At 44.4% G+C, this 16,672-nt stretch overlaps 1 protein-coding gene across 2 annotated transcripts in view; it reads right to left on the bottom strand.

Annotated features, from left to right (window-relative positions):
• Positions 1-16,672, bottom strand: part of SCFD2 (sec1 family domain containing 2) — a 1,002,395-nt gene that overhangs the window by 242,709 nt on the left and 743,014 nt on the right. For both annotated transcript variants that reach the window (XM_063920937.1, XM_063920936.1), the window contains exon 6: positions 781-926. In XM_063920937.1, coding sequence (XP_063777007.1) covers positions 781-926 — 146 coding nt within the window. The remainder of the gene's footprint in view (positions 1-780; positions 927-16,672) is intronic.

Genomic DNA, 16,672 nt, shown 5'->3' with positions numbered 1-16,672 from the left:
ATGGGTGTGTGCGAAAAAACGCTACCGTTTCTGGGAAAAACGCGGGAGTGGCTGGAGAAACGGAGGAGTGTCTGGGCGAACGCTGGGTGTGTTTGTGACGTCAAACCAGGAACGACAAGCACTGAACTGATCGCAGATGCCGAGTAAGTGTGGAGCTACTCAGAAACTGCTAAGAAGTGTCTATTCGCAATTCTGCTAATCTTTCGTTCGCAATTTTGATAAGCTAAGATTCACTCCCAGTAGGCGGCGGCTTAGCGTGTGCAAAGCTGCTAAAAGCAGCTTGCGAGCGAACAACTCGGAATGACCCCCCATGTGTATTGTTTTTGATGTCTGTAAAGCGCCTTGAGTCCTGTTGGAGAAAGAGCGCTATATAAATAAAATTATTATTATTATTATTATTATTAATAATAAAAAATATGTAAAAAAAAACCTGAAGCTCCTTTGTTAAATTTCCAATAGCACAATGATTGGCTGTTATACGTTTGGAAAGGGCAGGGTATTGATACAGGGAACAGTGGCAGATAAATTAGCTAAAATCATGTGCAGCCCCCCTAAAATGTTCTGCAAGTGATCACTGAATAATACAGCATTTTGCATGCAGCTGTGGAGAGGCCATTCTGCATAGTTCACTTGCTTCAGCTCAAGTTCTTTCCCCTGGGAAATTAATTCTGTAGCTTCTGTTTGGAGGCATTCTGTATGATACTAATTAAACTCCATTCTACTATCTCTTTATAGGCGACTCATTCAGTTTTTGGCCCACTGGTAATAATATTTGCTCACCTGTTGTACATTGCTCCCAGGGACATGAACAGAGTTGAATAATTTCAAGTGAGCTCGAACCTTCGTGAGATCCCACAAGGTGGCAAAGATTTTATCCACTGCAGCCGTGGACTTTTCCAGTGTTAGTTCACGGGGACATTCACATCCTGCAACAAGACGAAACCCTGTCAGACGTCTCCGAGTACAATTGTGTCTTTCACAAATGAGTTTGTGCTTGCCACAAATACAGAATATATGTAAATAAAGTATACACTGTAACAAGAAGTAGTGTGATTCGTGTTATAGCCGTCTGCATAAAGGTTAGGCTTCACCAGGGCCGGCAATAGAAATCTTGTGGCCCGGTACATTGATTTCCCTGGGGCCCCCTCAGATCATTCATTATATATATATATATATATATATATATATATATATCTCTCTCAAAGCGCAACAGAATTTCCTGCCCTTTATAAGAAACGGTTAATATAAATATATATATATATATATATATATATATATATATATAAATGTTTGTCTGTCCTTCCTCCCCCACACACACCACAGTCTGTGCCTCCCTCTCTCCTTCCTCCCACACACCCCACAGTCTGTCTCTCCCTCTCTCCTTCCTCCCACACACCCCACAGTCTGTGCCTCCCTCCCAAATGTCTCCATGCTGCATTCCTAGCTCCCCCACCCCATCCCAAAGCCCTGTATCCCCTCACCAATCCACTCTCACCCTGGGAAGAGACTAACCTGCGCTGCACTCCTCAGTATCCAGACCCGAACATCACACAGCAGGTACCATGCAGCCCTCACACCCCACCAGAAGAGGTCAGCGCAGAGCACATGAATCCTGGCCAGGGAAGCTGCTGCCATGTCCCATAACTGCCTGCAACAGAGCTGGATCCGGAAGGGCAGGTACACACTTGTGCCGCACAGTTACTATGTGTGAGAGGCTCCTGTCACTCTGAGGCTGCGCCCACACAGCCTACAGCTCGCTGCTCTATTTGGACAAGATGGCTCACATCCCTCCCGGGCAATAAGTGTCGTATTCTTGGGGCCCGGTACAGGTGTCCCCTTTGACCGCCCCTTGTCGCCGGCCCTGATAACTGGAGCAGGATCAAATAATCGGCCGTCTGCTTCTCCCCATATACCCTTCTATTTCCTGTGGGCTACATAAAGGACAGAGGCCGCCTTTCAGATATCTATTCTGTGTGTGACCATGAGTAGTGCTGTTCCACATTGTATAATTACTGATGCTTGGACATCTCGGAGGGCACCAGGGCAAGTACAGTAATTGGAAGAATGCAGTGCTGGACTTTTTCTCATTCTCCCCACAGAGGGTGAGTGGTTTGACCCTATGGGGTTACTCGAAGGCCGATGGTGCGACTGTTTGCACAGCGCAGTGTGTTACGGCCTTTAATCCCATTTATAGCTGTAGCCTTTGCTGATACTACCAATTATAACTATCTGTGCCCGCATATCTGGGATGATTTATGAAACAGCAGTGCTTAAGGTGATTTCTTATTATGAACGCCTTCTGTTATTTTTAAGTCTTTTGTCAACGCAGTTCACCCTAAAAGAGATTTAAGGATTAATTTACTGCTTTGCCCAAAAAGTAACCCCGGTGTGTACATACATCCCTGATGTTTTTAGATATACGCATGTGCAGATCAGGGAGTGCGATGCCGCGGCGACAGGCAGCGTTGCAGAAAATGGGGCATGTTGCACAGCGTCTAATCATCGCTGCTCTACAGCAGAGCAGTGATTGATAGGAGCCACCCAACTGCCCTTCCCCCCCACCCCACTGCTGGACACTGCGTACTGCATGTGGAATAGCGGGACAGTCCCCAAAAAATGGGCTGCCCGGCAATAAGCGGAACAGTTGGGCGGTAAGTATGTGTGTGTGTAAATATTATATATATATATATAGATACAAACAGTGTGACCCGGCACTCACAGTTCCTAGATGAAAGCTTCCTTGGCTCGCGGTGCCCTCCCTCGGGTGACGACCCGACAATACACCAAAACAGACGGGCGGCACTCAGAGCTTATAATCAAATGTAGGCGTGCAGTGACTTTATTGTCATGAAGACTTCAACGTTTCGGGGTCGCAGCCCCTTCGTCAGGATAAGTGCAAATAAGCAAAATAAGTGATTTAAATACCTTTAGTTGTAGGAGACACTCCTCCCGCTCGTGGAGTCCACGCCGCCCGGATCCCGGTCGAGACGTACCTCGCATCCGGAAGTGACGTAATGCCGGTCCGTCCAGCTGACGTGTTGCCAGTGAGGGGGAGATCACCATGGTTACTGTGCACAAATGCAAATAAAGACGTGAAATAGGTTTACATAAGAAAAAAGAATACAACAGTACATAAATATGCATTGCTATAGTTAATAAGAATAAAAGTGCAATATGTGAAGATAAAAATCATGAAAATACAAGCAACGTGTTACAAAACTGTGATCACAGAAAAACATATGTCATAAAGCAATGCATTGTGTAAAAATATAGGCAAGTAGAGCATGTCTATAAACCAGTGACATTAATATGAGAACATCTTAAAAAAATTATTTGGGAAAAATTAATCAAAGCTAGAGAGCAAGTATAAACTCTCTTCATAATGAACTGTAATGACATAGTCATAAACCTTATTGCCTGGAGTTTGTGACTCAATCTGACATATAGAGATATTTTTTAAACACTATATAAGTACAAATATACAAAAATACAATAATACAAAACCTACTGCATAATGGCATTATACAAATACGGGAGAAACTCAATACTGATTGATTTATAAGAAACACCTCAAATTCATATATTCATTTAAACCTTTCGGATGGATGGTATTTAATCTGTGAATCCATCTAGATTCTAGTTGCAGAAGTTTCTTAGAGCGATCGCCTCCTCGTAGCGATTTGGGTACCTGATCTATTATTTTGTACCTAAGTGTGGCCATGCCATGTTTGGCTTGGGCGAAGTGCCTGGCTACAGGTTGTTCACTGTCGCCTGTTTTAATGGCCTCCCGGATTGCATACCTGTGTTGCGCCATGCGTATTTTGAACGTGCAATCCGTTTTACCCACATACGTTAATCCGCATGGGCAAGTGATGAGGTATATAACAAATTTAGACTCACAGGTAAGTGGGTATTGTATGGTGAATATCTTTCCTGTATGTGGATGTCTAAATTTGTCACCCGGGGTGAGATAGCTGCATGTTGTGCAGCCACTACACCGAAAGCAACCCGGTTTCCTACTAAGAAAGTGTCGTTTGTGTATATCAAAATTGGATATGTCGGTTTTGACTACATAGTCCCTGATGCTTTTATTTCTGGTGTGGCTGACAAGGAGTTTAGAATCAAAAACTTCACCAAGTTCCTTATCCGATGCCACTATGGGCCACAGTTGTTTCATTTTTTTAGTAAGATGTTTACTGCTAGTGTTGTATTGTGTGACCCATGGAAATCTGCCTGTCAGCGTTTTTTTCTCTTTAGGGGCTAACAGTTGTTCTCGTGAGTAGTCAAGAGCTTGTATCCTAGCTTGTTGTAGCTCATTAAGTGGATATCCTCGCTCTAGGAATTTTTTCAGCATCATATCTAAATCTAGATCTCTTTTTTCTGGTGTGCTGTCAATACGACACACCCGAAGGAATTGAGAAAAAGGTAAACTACCTGTGGTTGATCTGGGGTGAAAACTGTCACGTTTAAGAAGATTGTTTCTGTCTGTAGGTTTGACATAGAGTGATGTATTGATTTCACCATTCTGTACGGTAATTTGTACATCCAAAAAAGTAATTGTATTTGTATTGGACTCTATGGTGAATTTAACCGGACTAGATGTCAAATTGTGTGCTCGTATCAATGTGTGTAGTTGTTCCAGGGGCCCTATCCAGAATATCAACACATCATCTATGTACCTAGTATATAGCTTCAGATGGCAATTGATGTGTTGGTCTTGTAGAAATAGATCTTTTTCTACTTCCCACATGTAAATATTTGCAAAGGCTGGGGCTACCGCTGACCCCATCGCACAACCTGTGCGTTGAATGTAATATCTCTTATCATGTAAGAAGTAGTTATGTGTCAAGGTATATCTGAGTAGTTGTATGAAGAACTCAGTTTCTGGACCTTTAAATAGCGGATTATTAGTGATTAGACGTCGCACTGCCAGTAATCCCGCCTCATGCGGTATGCATGTATATAGACTCGTAACGTCTATCGTTGATAGTATCGTATCGGGGGGAAGTGTACCAACTGTCTGCAACATCCTAAGTAGCGAGGATGTGTCTTTTAAATGGGTACTGGTTTGTTGGATACAAGGTTGTAAAAAAGTATCACAATATACAGCCAGTGGCTCACATAATGATCCCCGAGCCGAGATAATCGGTCTACCGGGGGGCTTGATGGGGTCCTTGTGGATTTTTGGGATGCAATAAAAAATGGGTACAATGGGATTTTCTCTACTTAAAGCTTTAGATGTAGATGTAGATATAATCCCTGTAGAAACAGCTTCAGACAGAATGGTATCTAGTTCACGTTTAAAAATATTAGTAGGGTCATTCTGCAAACATCCATACGTACTAGAGTCTGACAATAAACGTGTACATTCTATTTTATATGCATCAGTATCAAGCACCACAATGCCACCCCCTTTATCCGCACCCCTAATAATAATGTCCACTTACCTGTGAGTCTAAATTTGTTATATACCTCATCACTTGCCCATGCGGATTAACGTATGTGGGTAAAACGGATTGCACGTTCAAAATACGCATGGCGCAACACAGGTATGCAATCCGGGAGGCCATTAAAACAGGCGACAGTGAACAACCTGTAGCCAGGCACTTCGCCCAAGCCAAACATGGCATGGCCACACTTAGGTACAAAATAATAGATCAGGTACCCAAATCGCTACGAGGAGGCGATCGCTCTAAGAAACTTCTGCAACTAGAATCTAGATGGATTCACAGATTAAATACCATCCATCCGAAAGGTTTAAATGAATATATGAATTTGAGGTGTTTCTTATAAATCAATCAGTATTGAGTTTCTCCCGTATTTGTATAATGCCATTATGCAGTAGGTTTTGTATTATTGTATTTTTGTATATTTGTACTTATATAGTGTTTAAAAAATATCTCTATATGTCAGATTGAGTCACAAACTCCAGGCAATAAGGTTTATGACTATGTCATTACAGTTCATTATGAAGAGAGTTTATACTTGCTCTCTAGCTTTGATTAATTTTTCCCAAATAATTTTTTTAAGATGTTCTCATATTAATGTCACTGGTTTATAGACATGCTCTACTTGCCTATATTTTTACACAATGCATTGCTTTATGACATATGTTTTTCTGTGATCACAGTTTTGTAACACGTTGCTTGTATTTTCATGATTTTTATCTTCACATATTGCACTTTTATTCTTATTAACTATAGCAATGCATATTTATGTACTGTTGTATTCTTTTTTCTTATGTAAACCTATTTCACGTCTTTATTTGCATTTGTGCACAGTAACCATGGTGATCTCCCCCTCACTGGCAACACGTCAGCTGGACGGACCGGCATTACGTCACTTCCGGATGCGAGGTACGTCTCGACCGGGATCCGGGCGGCGTGGACTCCACGAGCGGGAGGAGTGTCTCCTACAACTAAAGGTATTTAAATCACTTATTTTGCTTATTTGCACTTATCCTGACGAAGGGGCTGCGACCCCGAAACGTTGAAGTCTTCATGACAATAAAGTCACTGCACGCCTACATTTGATTATAAGCTCTGAGTGCCGCCCGTCTGTTTTGGTGTATTGTCGGGTCGTCACCCGAGGGAGGGCACCGCGAGCCAAGGAAGCTTTCATCTAGGAACTGTGAGTGCCGGGTCACACTGTTTGTTTGTATTACAAATTGGTTCCTGGCAGGGGTTAACCATTTGTTGACCAGGGCACCACGCATATCCTATATTTTTACTCAGGAGAACTCTTTTCACCCGCAACACACGCACAGGTTGCGGATTTGCACTTTACTATTTATTGCACAGCACTCAGCACTTTATATCACATTGTTTTTTACCTGGACATTATTTATTGAGCAACATGGCTGCACTGGATGATGAAGTAGCTGATGGTGCTACACACTTTTTACAATGTGACAATTCTGACACACTCAGTTTCTCTGAAGCTGAGGCAGAGAATATTCTGTTCAAAACCTCGGCATTTGAAACGGAGGCAGGAACCTCAAGTGATGATCTATATAGAGACTTACTAAAATTACGCAAACGGGAGATCGATTATCTCTATCATGGCATGACACTGTCGGATTATTTCAGGGCTAAGCAAATCCCACGCGGATTTCGCATCCACAATATGCCCACAATTGGGAGATATGACGTGACATTTTGCAGAAAATGGATCTCTGTATTAAATAAATGCTCCATGGATCTGCTACTCCTCGTGATTGAAGAAGCAACACGGGAGATGAATATCACCAAACAAAAAATTGGGGCTTTTAACACAGAGCATGCCATACCACTCTCCCCACCTCCAGATTGGATGATAAAACTGGAAGGAGAAGTAGAGCAATACAAGATCAACTTGATCAAGTTTAAAAAACAAAAATTGATCAAAGTACAACAAGACTATGCTCAACACAGAGTATATTCATGGCTCTATAATAGTAATACCAGATATACTCCAGCAAGACAACAATTTACCAGACGCCGTGAACAACGCCAACCATATTCCAGCACATCAGCCAGCGAAATTGATGAGACCCCCACAAACACACAACAGGCAGGAGAGGCCCCTTTAGGGGTTCGCACCAGGGCCATTATCGCAGGCAGAGGAGTACGTTCACGAGGAGAGGCGGACAAACGAGGAGGAAGAAGAGGACCCAAGAACAACTCAAAGCCACCGAGGAGGGGACGCAATTGATCTTCAATTTATCCACCAAGGTGTTAACACCCGTGGAGACCAAGGTGTTAAGCAAAGGACTTGGATTTGTCCCCACCAGGTCTATAGATCCTTTTCAATGGAAGATAGAGACATATAAACTATCTAGATCTCTTAAATTAAAGGAATTTTTTTATAAACAACCACCGGGACATATCAACACGGCTTCTAGTGAAATCCCCTCTCAGGTGAGTAAACTCAATAAATCTACATTTGAACCAACTTCACTTAATCCCTCTATCAGGACTTTTAGCAGGATGATGGAACATTTAGATGATGAACCCCACTACAATCCACACCCCAATATGTCCAAGGATGAGTTTGCTGCCCTGAAGGGACTAAGTAAAAGGCAGGACATTATTATTAGGGGTGCGGATAAAGGGGGTGGCATTGTGGTGCTTGATACTGATGCATATAAAATAGAATGTACACGTTTATTGTCAGACTCTAGTACGTATGGATGTTTGCAGAATGACCCTACTAATATTTTTAAACGTGAACTAGATACCATTCTGTCTGAAGCTGTTTCTACAGGGATTATATCTACATCTACATCTAAAGCTTTAAGTAGAGAAAATCCCATTGTACCCATTTTTTATTGCATCCCAAAAATCCACAAGGACCCCATCAAGCCCCCCGGTAGACCGATTATCTCGGCTCGGGGATCATTATGTGAGCCACTGGCTGTATATTGTGATACTTTTTTACAACCTTGTATCCAACAAACCAGTACCCATTTAAAAGACACATCCTCGCTACTTAGGATGTTGCAGACAGTTGGTACACTTCCCCCCGATACGATACTATCAACGATAGACGTTACGAGTCTATATACATGCATACCGCATGAGGCGGGATTACTGGCAGTGCGACGTCTAATCACTAATAATCCGCTATTTAAAGGTCCAGAAACTGAGTTCTTCATACAACTACTCAGATATACCTTGACACATAACTACTTCTTACATGATAAGAGATATTACATTCAACGCACAGGTTGTGCGATGGGGTCAGCGGTAGCCCCAGCCTTTGCAAATATTTACATGTGGGAAGTAGAAAAAGATCTATTTCTACAAGACCAACACATCAATTGCCATCTGAAGCTATATACTAGGTACATAGATGATGTGTTGATATTCTGGATAGGGCCCCTGGAACAACTACACACATTGATACGAGCACACAATTTGACATCTAGTCCGGTTAAATTCACCATAGAGTCCAATACAAATACAATTACTTTTTTGGATGTACAAATTACCGTACAGAATGGTGAAATCAATACATCACTCTATGTCAAACCTACAGACAGAAACAATCTTCTTAAACGTGACAGTTTTCACCCCAGATCAACCACAGGTAGTTTACCTTTTTCTCAATTCCTTCGGGTGTGTCGTATTGACAGCACACCAGAAAAAAGAGATCTAGATTTAGATATGATGCTGAAAAAATTCCTAGAGCGAGGATATCCACTTAATGAGCTACAACAAGCTAGGATACAAGCTCTTGACTACTCACGAGAACAACTGTTAGCCCCTAAAGAGAAAAAAACGCTGACAGGCAGATTTCCATGGGTCACACAATACAACACTAGCAGTAAACATCTTACTAAAAAAATGAAACAACTGTGGCCCATAGTGGCATCGGATAAGGAACTTGGTGAAGTTTTTGATTCTAAACTCCTTGTCAGCCACACCAGAAATAAAAGCATCAGGGACTATGTAGTCAAAACCGACATATCCAATTTTGATATACACAAACGACACTTTCTTAGTAGGAAACCGGGTTGCTTTCGGTGTAGTGGCTGCACAACATGCAGCTATCTCACCCCGGGTGACAAATTTAGACATCCACATACAGGAAAGATATTCACCATACAATACCCACTTACCTGTGAGTCTAAATTTGTTATATACCTCATCACTTGCCCATGCGGATTAACGTATGTGGGTAAAACGGATTGCACGTTCAAAATACGCATGGCGCAACACAGGTATGCAATCCGGGAGGCCATTAAAACAGGCGACAGTGAACAACCTGTAGCCAGGCACTTCGCCCAAGCCAAACATGGCATGGCCACACTTAGGTACAAAATAATAGATCAGGTACCCAAATCGCTACGAGGAGGCGATCGCTCTAAGAAACTTCTGCAACTAGAATCTAGATGGATTCACAGATTAAATACCATCCATCCGAAAGGTTTAAATGAATATATGAATTTGAGGTGTTTCTTATAAATCAATCAGTATTGAGTTTCTCCCGTATTTGTATAATGCCATTATGCAGTAGGTTTTGTATTATTGTATTTTTGTATATTTGTACTTATATAGTGTTTAAAAAATATCTCTATATGTCAGATTGAGTCACAAACTCCAGGCAATAAGGTTTATGACTATGTCATTACAGTTCATTATGAAGAGAGTTTATACTTGCTCTCTAGCTTTGATTAATTTTTCCCAAATAATTTTTTTAAGATGTTCTCATATTAATGTCACTGGTTTATAGACATGCTCTACTTGCCTATATTTTTACACAATGCATTGCTTTATGACATATGTTTTTCTGTGATCACAGTTTTGTAACACGTTGCTTGTATTTTCATGATTTTTATCTTCACATATTGCACTTTTATTCTTATTAACTATAGCAATGCATATTTATGTACTGTTGTATTCTTTTTTCTTATGTAAACCTATTTCACGTCTTTATTTGCATTTGTGCACAGTAACCATGGTGATCTCCCCCTCACTGGCAACACGTCAGCTGGACGGACCGGCATTACGTCACTTCCGGATGCGAGGTACGTCTCGACCGGGATCCGGGCGGCGTGGACTCCACGAGCGGGAGGAGTGTCTCCTACAACTAAAGGTATTTAAATCACTTATTTTGCTTATTTGCACTTATCCTGACGAAGGGGCTGCGACCCCGAAACGTTGAAGTCTTCATGACAATAAAGTCACTGCACGCCTACATTTGATTATAAGCTCTGAGTGCCGCCCGTCTGTTTTGGTATATATATAGATATATATATATATATAGATAGATAGATAGATAGATAGATAGATAGATAGATAGATAGATAGATAGATAGATAGACCGATAGATAGAAAAATGATTAATTCAGGCTGCTAGATAGAGAGCTTTATTTACTTATAAAAATAAGATTTTAAACCTACCGGTAAATCTTTTTATCGTAGCCCGTAGAGGATGCTGGGGACTCCGTAAGGACCATGGGGATAGATGGGCTCCGCAGAAGACATGGGCACTTTAAGAGAGAACTTTAGGTATGGGTGTGCACTGGCTCCTCCCTCTATGCCCCTCCTCCAGACCTCAGTTAGAGAAACTGTGCCCAGAGGAGACGGACAGTACGAGGAAAGGATTTTTGTTAATCCAAGGGCAAGATTCATACCAGCCCACACCATTCATACCGTATAACTTGTGTTATACCAACCAGTTAACAGTATGAAAACAACACAGCATCAGTCCGAGACCGATGAAACTATAACATAACCCTTTAGTAAGCAAAACTATATACAAGCCTTGCAGAAGTAGTCCGCACTTGGGACGGGCTCCCAGCATCCTCTACGGACTACGAGAAAAAGATTTACTGGTAGGTTTAAAATCTTATTTTCTCTTACGTCCTAGAGGATGCTGGGGACTCCGTAAAGACCATGGGGATTATACCAAAGATCCCAAACGGGCGGGACAGTGCGGATGACTCTGCAGCACCGATTGAGCAAACAGGAGGTCCTCCTCAGCCAGGGTATCAAACTTATAGAATTTTGCAAAGGTGTTTGAACCCGACCAAGTAGCAGCTCGGCACAGCTGTAGTGCCGAGACCCCTCAGACAGCTGCCCAAGAAGAGCCCACCTTCCTAGTGGAATGGGCCTTGACCGATTTTGGTAACGCCAATCCAGCCGTAGAATGAGCCTGCTGAATCGTGTTACAGATCCAGCGAGCAATAGTCTGCTTTGTAGCAGGAGCGCCAACCTTGTTGGCTGCATACAGGACAAACAGTGCTTCTGTTTTTCTGACTCTAGCCATTCTGGCCACGAAAATTTTCAAAGCCTTGACCACATCAAGGGACTCGGAATCCTCCAAGTCTCGCGTAGCCACAGGCACCACAATAGGTTGGTTCATATGAAAAGATGACACCACCTTAGGCAAAAATTGAGGACGGGTCCGCAATTCCGCTCTATCCATGTGGAAAACCAGATAGGGGTTATGAGACAAAGCCGCCAATTCCGACACTCACCTAGCCGAAGCCAAGGCTAACAACATGACCACCTTCCAAGTGAGATATTTTAACTCCACCGTTTCAAGTGGTTCAAACCAGTGCGACTTAAGGAAACTCAACACCACATTAAGGTCCCAAGGCGCCACCGGAGGTACAAAAGGAGGCTGAATATGCAGCACTCCCTTCACAAAAGTCTGTACTTCTGGGAGAGCAGCTAATTCTTTCTGAAAGAAAATGGATAAGGCCGAAATCTGAACCTTAATGGAGCCTAATTTTAGGCCCATATTCACTCCAGTTTGTAGAAAGTGAAGGAAACGGCCCAGATGGAATTATCCGTAGAAGCATTCCTGGCCTCCCACCAAGAAACATACTTTCGCCATATACGGTGATAATGTTTAGCTGTCACGTCCTTCCTAGCCTTTATCAGAGTAGGAATGACCTCATCCGGAATGCCCTTTTCCGCTAGGATCCGGTGTTCAACCGCCATGCCGTCAAACGCAGCCGCGGTAAGTCTTGGAACAGACAGGGCCCCTGTTGCAACAGGTCCTGCCTTAGCGGAAGAGGCCACGGATCGTCTGTGAGCATCTCCTGCAGATCCGGATACCAGGCCCTTCGCGGCCAATCTGGAACAATGAGAATTGTCTGTACTCCTCTTTTTCTTATTATTCGCAACACCTTTGGGATGAGAGGAAGAGGAGGAAACACATAAACCGACTGGAACACCCATGGTGTCACTTTGGCGTCCACAGCTACCGCCTGAGGGTCTCTTGACCTGGCGCAATACCTATGCAGCTTTTTGTTGAGGCGGGACGCCATCATGTCTATCTGGGGCAGTCCCCACTGACTTGCAATCTGTGCGAAGACTTCCTGATGAAGTCCCCACTCTCCTGGATGCAGGTCGTGCCTGCTGAGGAAGTCTGCTTCTCAGTTGTCCACCCCCTTGAATGAACACTGCTGACAGTGCGCTTACATGATTTTCCGCCCAGCGAAGAATCCTTCCGCCATTGCCACTCTGCTCCTTGTGCCGCCATGGCGGTTTACATGAGCCACTGCGGTGATGTTGTCTGACTGAATCAGAACTGGTAGGTCGCGAAGTAAGGTCTCCGCTTGACGAAGGGCGTTGTATATGGCCCTCAGCTCCAGGACGTTGATGTGAAGACAAGCCTCTTGACTTGCCCAAAGTCCTTGGAAGTTTCTACCCTGTGTGACTGCTCCCCAACCTCGGAGGCTCGCGTTCGTGGTCACCAGAACCCAGTCCTGAATGCCGAACCTGCGGCCCTCTAGAAGGTGAGCACTCTGTAGCCACCACAGGAGAGATACCCTGGCCCTGGGGGAAAGGGCGATCAACTGATGAATCTGTAGATGTGACCCGGACCACTTGTCCAGTAGGTCCCATTGGAAGGTCCTCGCATGGAACCTGCCGAAGGGAATGGCCTCGTATGATGCCACCATCTTTCCCAGGACTCGAGTGCAGTGATGCACTGACACCTGTTTTGGCTTCAATAGGTTCCTGACCAGGGTCATGAGTTCCTGAGCCTTTTCTATCGGAAGAAAAACCCTTTTCTGGTCCGTATCCAGAATCATGCCCAAGAAGGTCAGACGAGTCGTAGGAACCAACTGCGACTTCGGGATATTGAGAATCCAGCCGTGTTGCTGTAACACTTTCAGTGAAAGTGACACGCTGCTCAGCAACTGCTCTCTTGATCTCGCTTTTATGAGGAGATCGTCCAATTACGGGATAATTGTGACACCCTGCTTGCGCAGGAGCACCATCATTTCCGCCGTTACCTTGGTGAAAATCCTCAGGGCCGTGGAAAGCCCAAACGGCAACGTCTGAAATTGGTAATGACAATCCTGTACCGCAAATCTCAGGTACGCCTGATGAGGTGGATATATGGGAACATGAAGGTATGCATCCTTTATGTCCAGGGATACCATAAAATCCCCCCCTTCCAGGCTGGTGATGACCGCTCTGAGCGATTCCATCTTGAACTTGAACCTTTTCAAGTATAGGTTCAGGGATTTTAAATTTAAAATGGGTCTGACCGAACCGTCCGGTTTCGGGACTACAAACAGGGTTGAGTAATATCCCCTCCCTTGTTGAAGTAGGGGAACCTTGACCACCACCTGTTGAAGATACAATTTGTGAATTGCATTTAAAACTAACTCCCTTTCTGGGGGAGAAGCCGGCAGGGCCGATTTGAAAAACCGGCAAGGAGGCACCTCTTCGAATTCCAGCTTGTAACCCTGAGAAACAATTTCTATTGCCCAGGGATCCACCTGTGAGTGAACCCAGATGTGGCTGAAAAGTCGAAGACGTACCCCCACTGGGGCGAACTCCCTTAGCGAAGCCCCAGCGTCATACGGTGGATTTTGTAGAGGCCGGGGAGGACTTCTGTTCCTGGGAACTAGCTGTGTTGTGCAGCTTTTTCCCCCTGCCCTTACCTCTGGCCAGAAAGGACGCACTTCGTACTTTCTTGTTTCTCTGTGACCGAAAGGACTGCATTTGATAATGTGGCGCTTTCTTAGGCTGTGAGGGAATAAAAGGCAAAAAATTGGATTTACCAGCTGTAGCTGCGGAGACCAGGTCCGAGAGACCTTCTCCAAACAATTCCTCACCCTTGTAAGGTAAAACCTCCATATGCCTTTTTGAGTCGGCATCACCTGTCCATTGCCGGGTCCATAGGACTCGTCTAGCAGGAATCGACATAGCGTTGACTCTAGAACTCAGTAAACCAATGTCTCTTTGAGCATCTCTCATATATAAGACAGCATCTTTTATATGTCCTAGGGTCAATAAGATAGTATCCTTATCCAGGGTCTCAATCTCCGCTGATAAGGTATCTGTCCACGCTGCTACAGCGCTACAAACCCAAGCCGACGCAATAGCAGGTCTGAGTAAAGTACCAGAATGTGTGTAAATGGACTTCAAAGTAACCTCCTGCTTGCGATCAGCAGGATCCCTTAGGGTAGCCGTATCTTGGGATGGCAGCGCTACCTTTTTGGATAAGCGTGTCAACGCTTTGTCCACCCTAGGGGAGGATTCCCACCGTATCCTGTCCTTTGCCGGGAAAGGATACGCCATAAGAATCCTTTTGGGAATCTGCAGTTTTTTGTCTGGAGATTCCCACGCTTTTTCACACAACTCGTTCAGCTCATGAGAAGGGGAAAAGGTTACCTCAGGTTTCTTTCCCTTATACATGTGTACCCTCGTGTCAGGGACCGGGGGTTCCTCTGTGATATGCAAAACATCTTTTATTGCAATAATCATATATCGAATACATTTAGCCACTTTAGGCTGTAACTTTGCATCATCGTAGTCGACAATGGAGTCAGAATCCGTGTCGGTATCAGTGTCTACTATTTGGGATAGTGGGCGCTTTTGAGACCCCGAAGGTCCCTGCGACATAGGGACAGACATGGGTTGACTCCCTGGCTGTTCCCTAGCCTCAGCTTTGTCTAATCTTTTGTGCAATAAATTCACATTAGCACTTAAAACATTCCACATATCCATCCAGTCAGGTGTCGGAGTTGTCGACGGAGACACCACATTCATTTGCTCCACCTCCTCCCTAGGAGAGCCTTCTACCTCAGACATGTCGACACACGCGTACCGACACACCACACACACAGGGAATCCTCTTATCTGAAGACAGTTCCCCCACAAGGCCCTTTGGAGAGACAGAGAGAGAGTATGCCAGCACACACCCAGCGCTAATGACCCAGGAAAAAACACACAATATGTTTACCCAGATAGCGCTGTAATCTGTATATTGCGCCAATTATGTGACCCCCCCTTCTTTAAAACCCTCTTTCACCGTGGATAAGCAGGGGAGAGTCTGGAGAGCTTCCTCTCAGCGCTGTGCTGTGGAGAAAATGGCGCTGGTGAGTGCTGAGAAAGAAGTCCCGCCCCCTCGGCGGCGGGCTTCTGTCCCGCTCAAATATCGAAAAAACCTGGCTGGGGCTCTTTATATATACAGTGCCCAGCTGTATATATACACATTTGCCAGAAAAAAGAGGTTTTATTGCTGCCCAGGGCGCCCCTCCCCTGCACCCTGCACCCTTACAGTGACTGCCATTTGTGTGTGCTGTGTGGGAGCAATGGCGCACAACTTTACTGCTGTGCGTTACCTCAGTGAAGATCTGAAGTCTTCTGCCGCCTCTGAAGTCTTCTTTCTTCTCATACTCACCAGGCTTCTATCTTCCGGCTCTGCAAGGAGGACGGCGGCGCGGCTCTGGGACGTACGGCGAGGGTGAGACCTGCGTACCGATCCCTCTGGAGCTAATGGTGTCCAGTAGCCTAAGAAACATAGCCTAACATTAAAGCAGGTCTGTTTCTCTCCCCTCAGTCCCTCGATGCAGGGAGTCTGTTGCCAGCAGGCTCCCTGAAAATAAAAAACCTAACAAATATACTTTCTTTCAGGAAACTCAGGAGAGCTCCCTGTAATGCACCCAGTCTAGTAAACTGAGGTCTGGAGGAGGGGCATAGAGGGAGGAGCCAGTGCACACCCATACCTAAAATTCTTTCTTAAAGTGCCCATGTCTCCTGCGGAGCCCGTCTATCCCCATGGTCCTTACGGAGTCCCCAGCATCCTCTAGGACGTAAGAGAAATATTAGTAGTGATTTAGTCTAGAAATGCCTCTTTCACTTCTGTTTTCCCTTTACCTATATATTGAGGCACTCTGTACAACATTGCTGTATAGTTAATTTACTACACTAGTCTA

The sequence above is a fragment of the Pseudophryne corroboree genome, chromosome 1, assembly GCF_028390025.1.
Source record: "Pseudophryne corroboree isolate aPseCor3 chromosome 1, aPseCor3.hap2, whole genome shotgun sequence".
Taxonomy (NCBI): Eukaryota; Metazoa; Chordata; class Amphibia; order Anura; family Myobatrachidae; genus Pseudophryne; species Pseudophryne corroboree.
The sequence above is the reverse complement of the archived record's forward strand: the minus strand, read 5'-3'. Positions and strand labels throughout refer to the sequence as shown.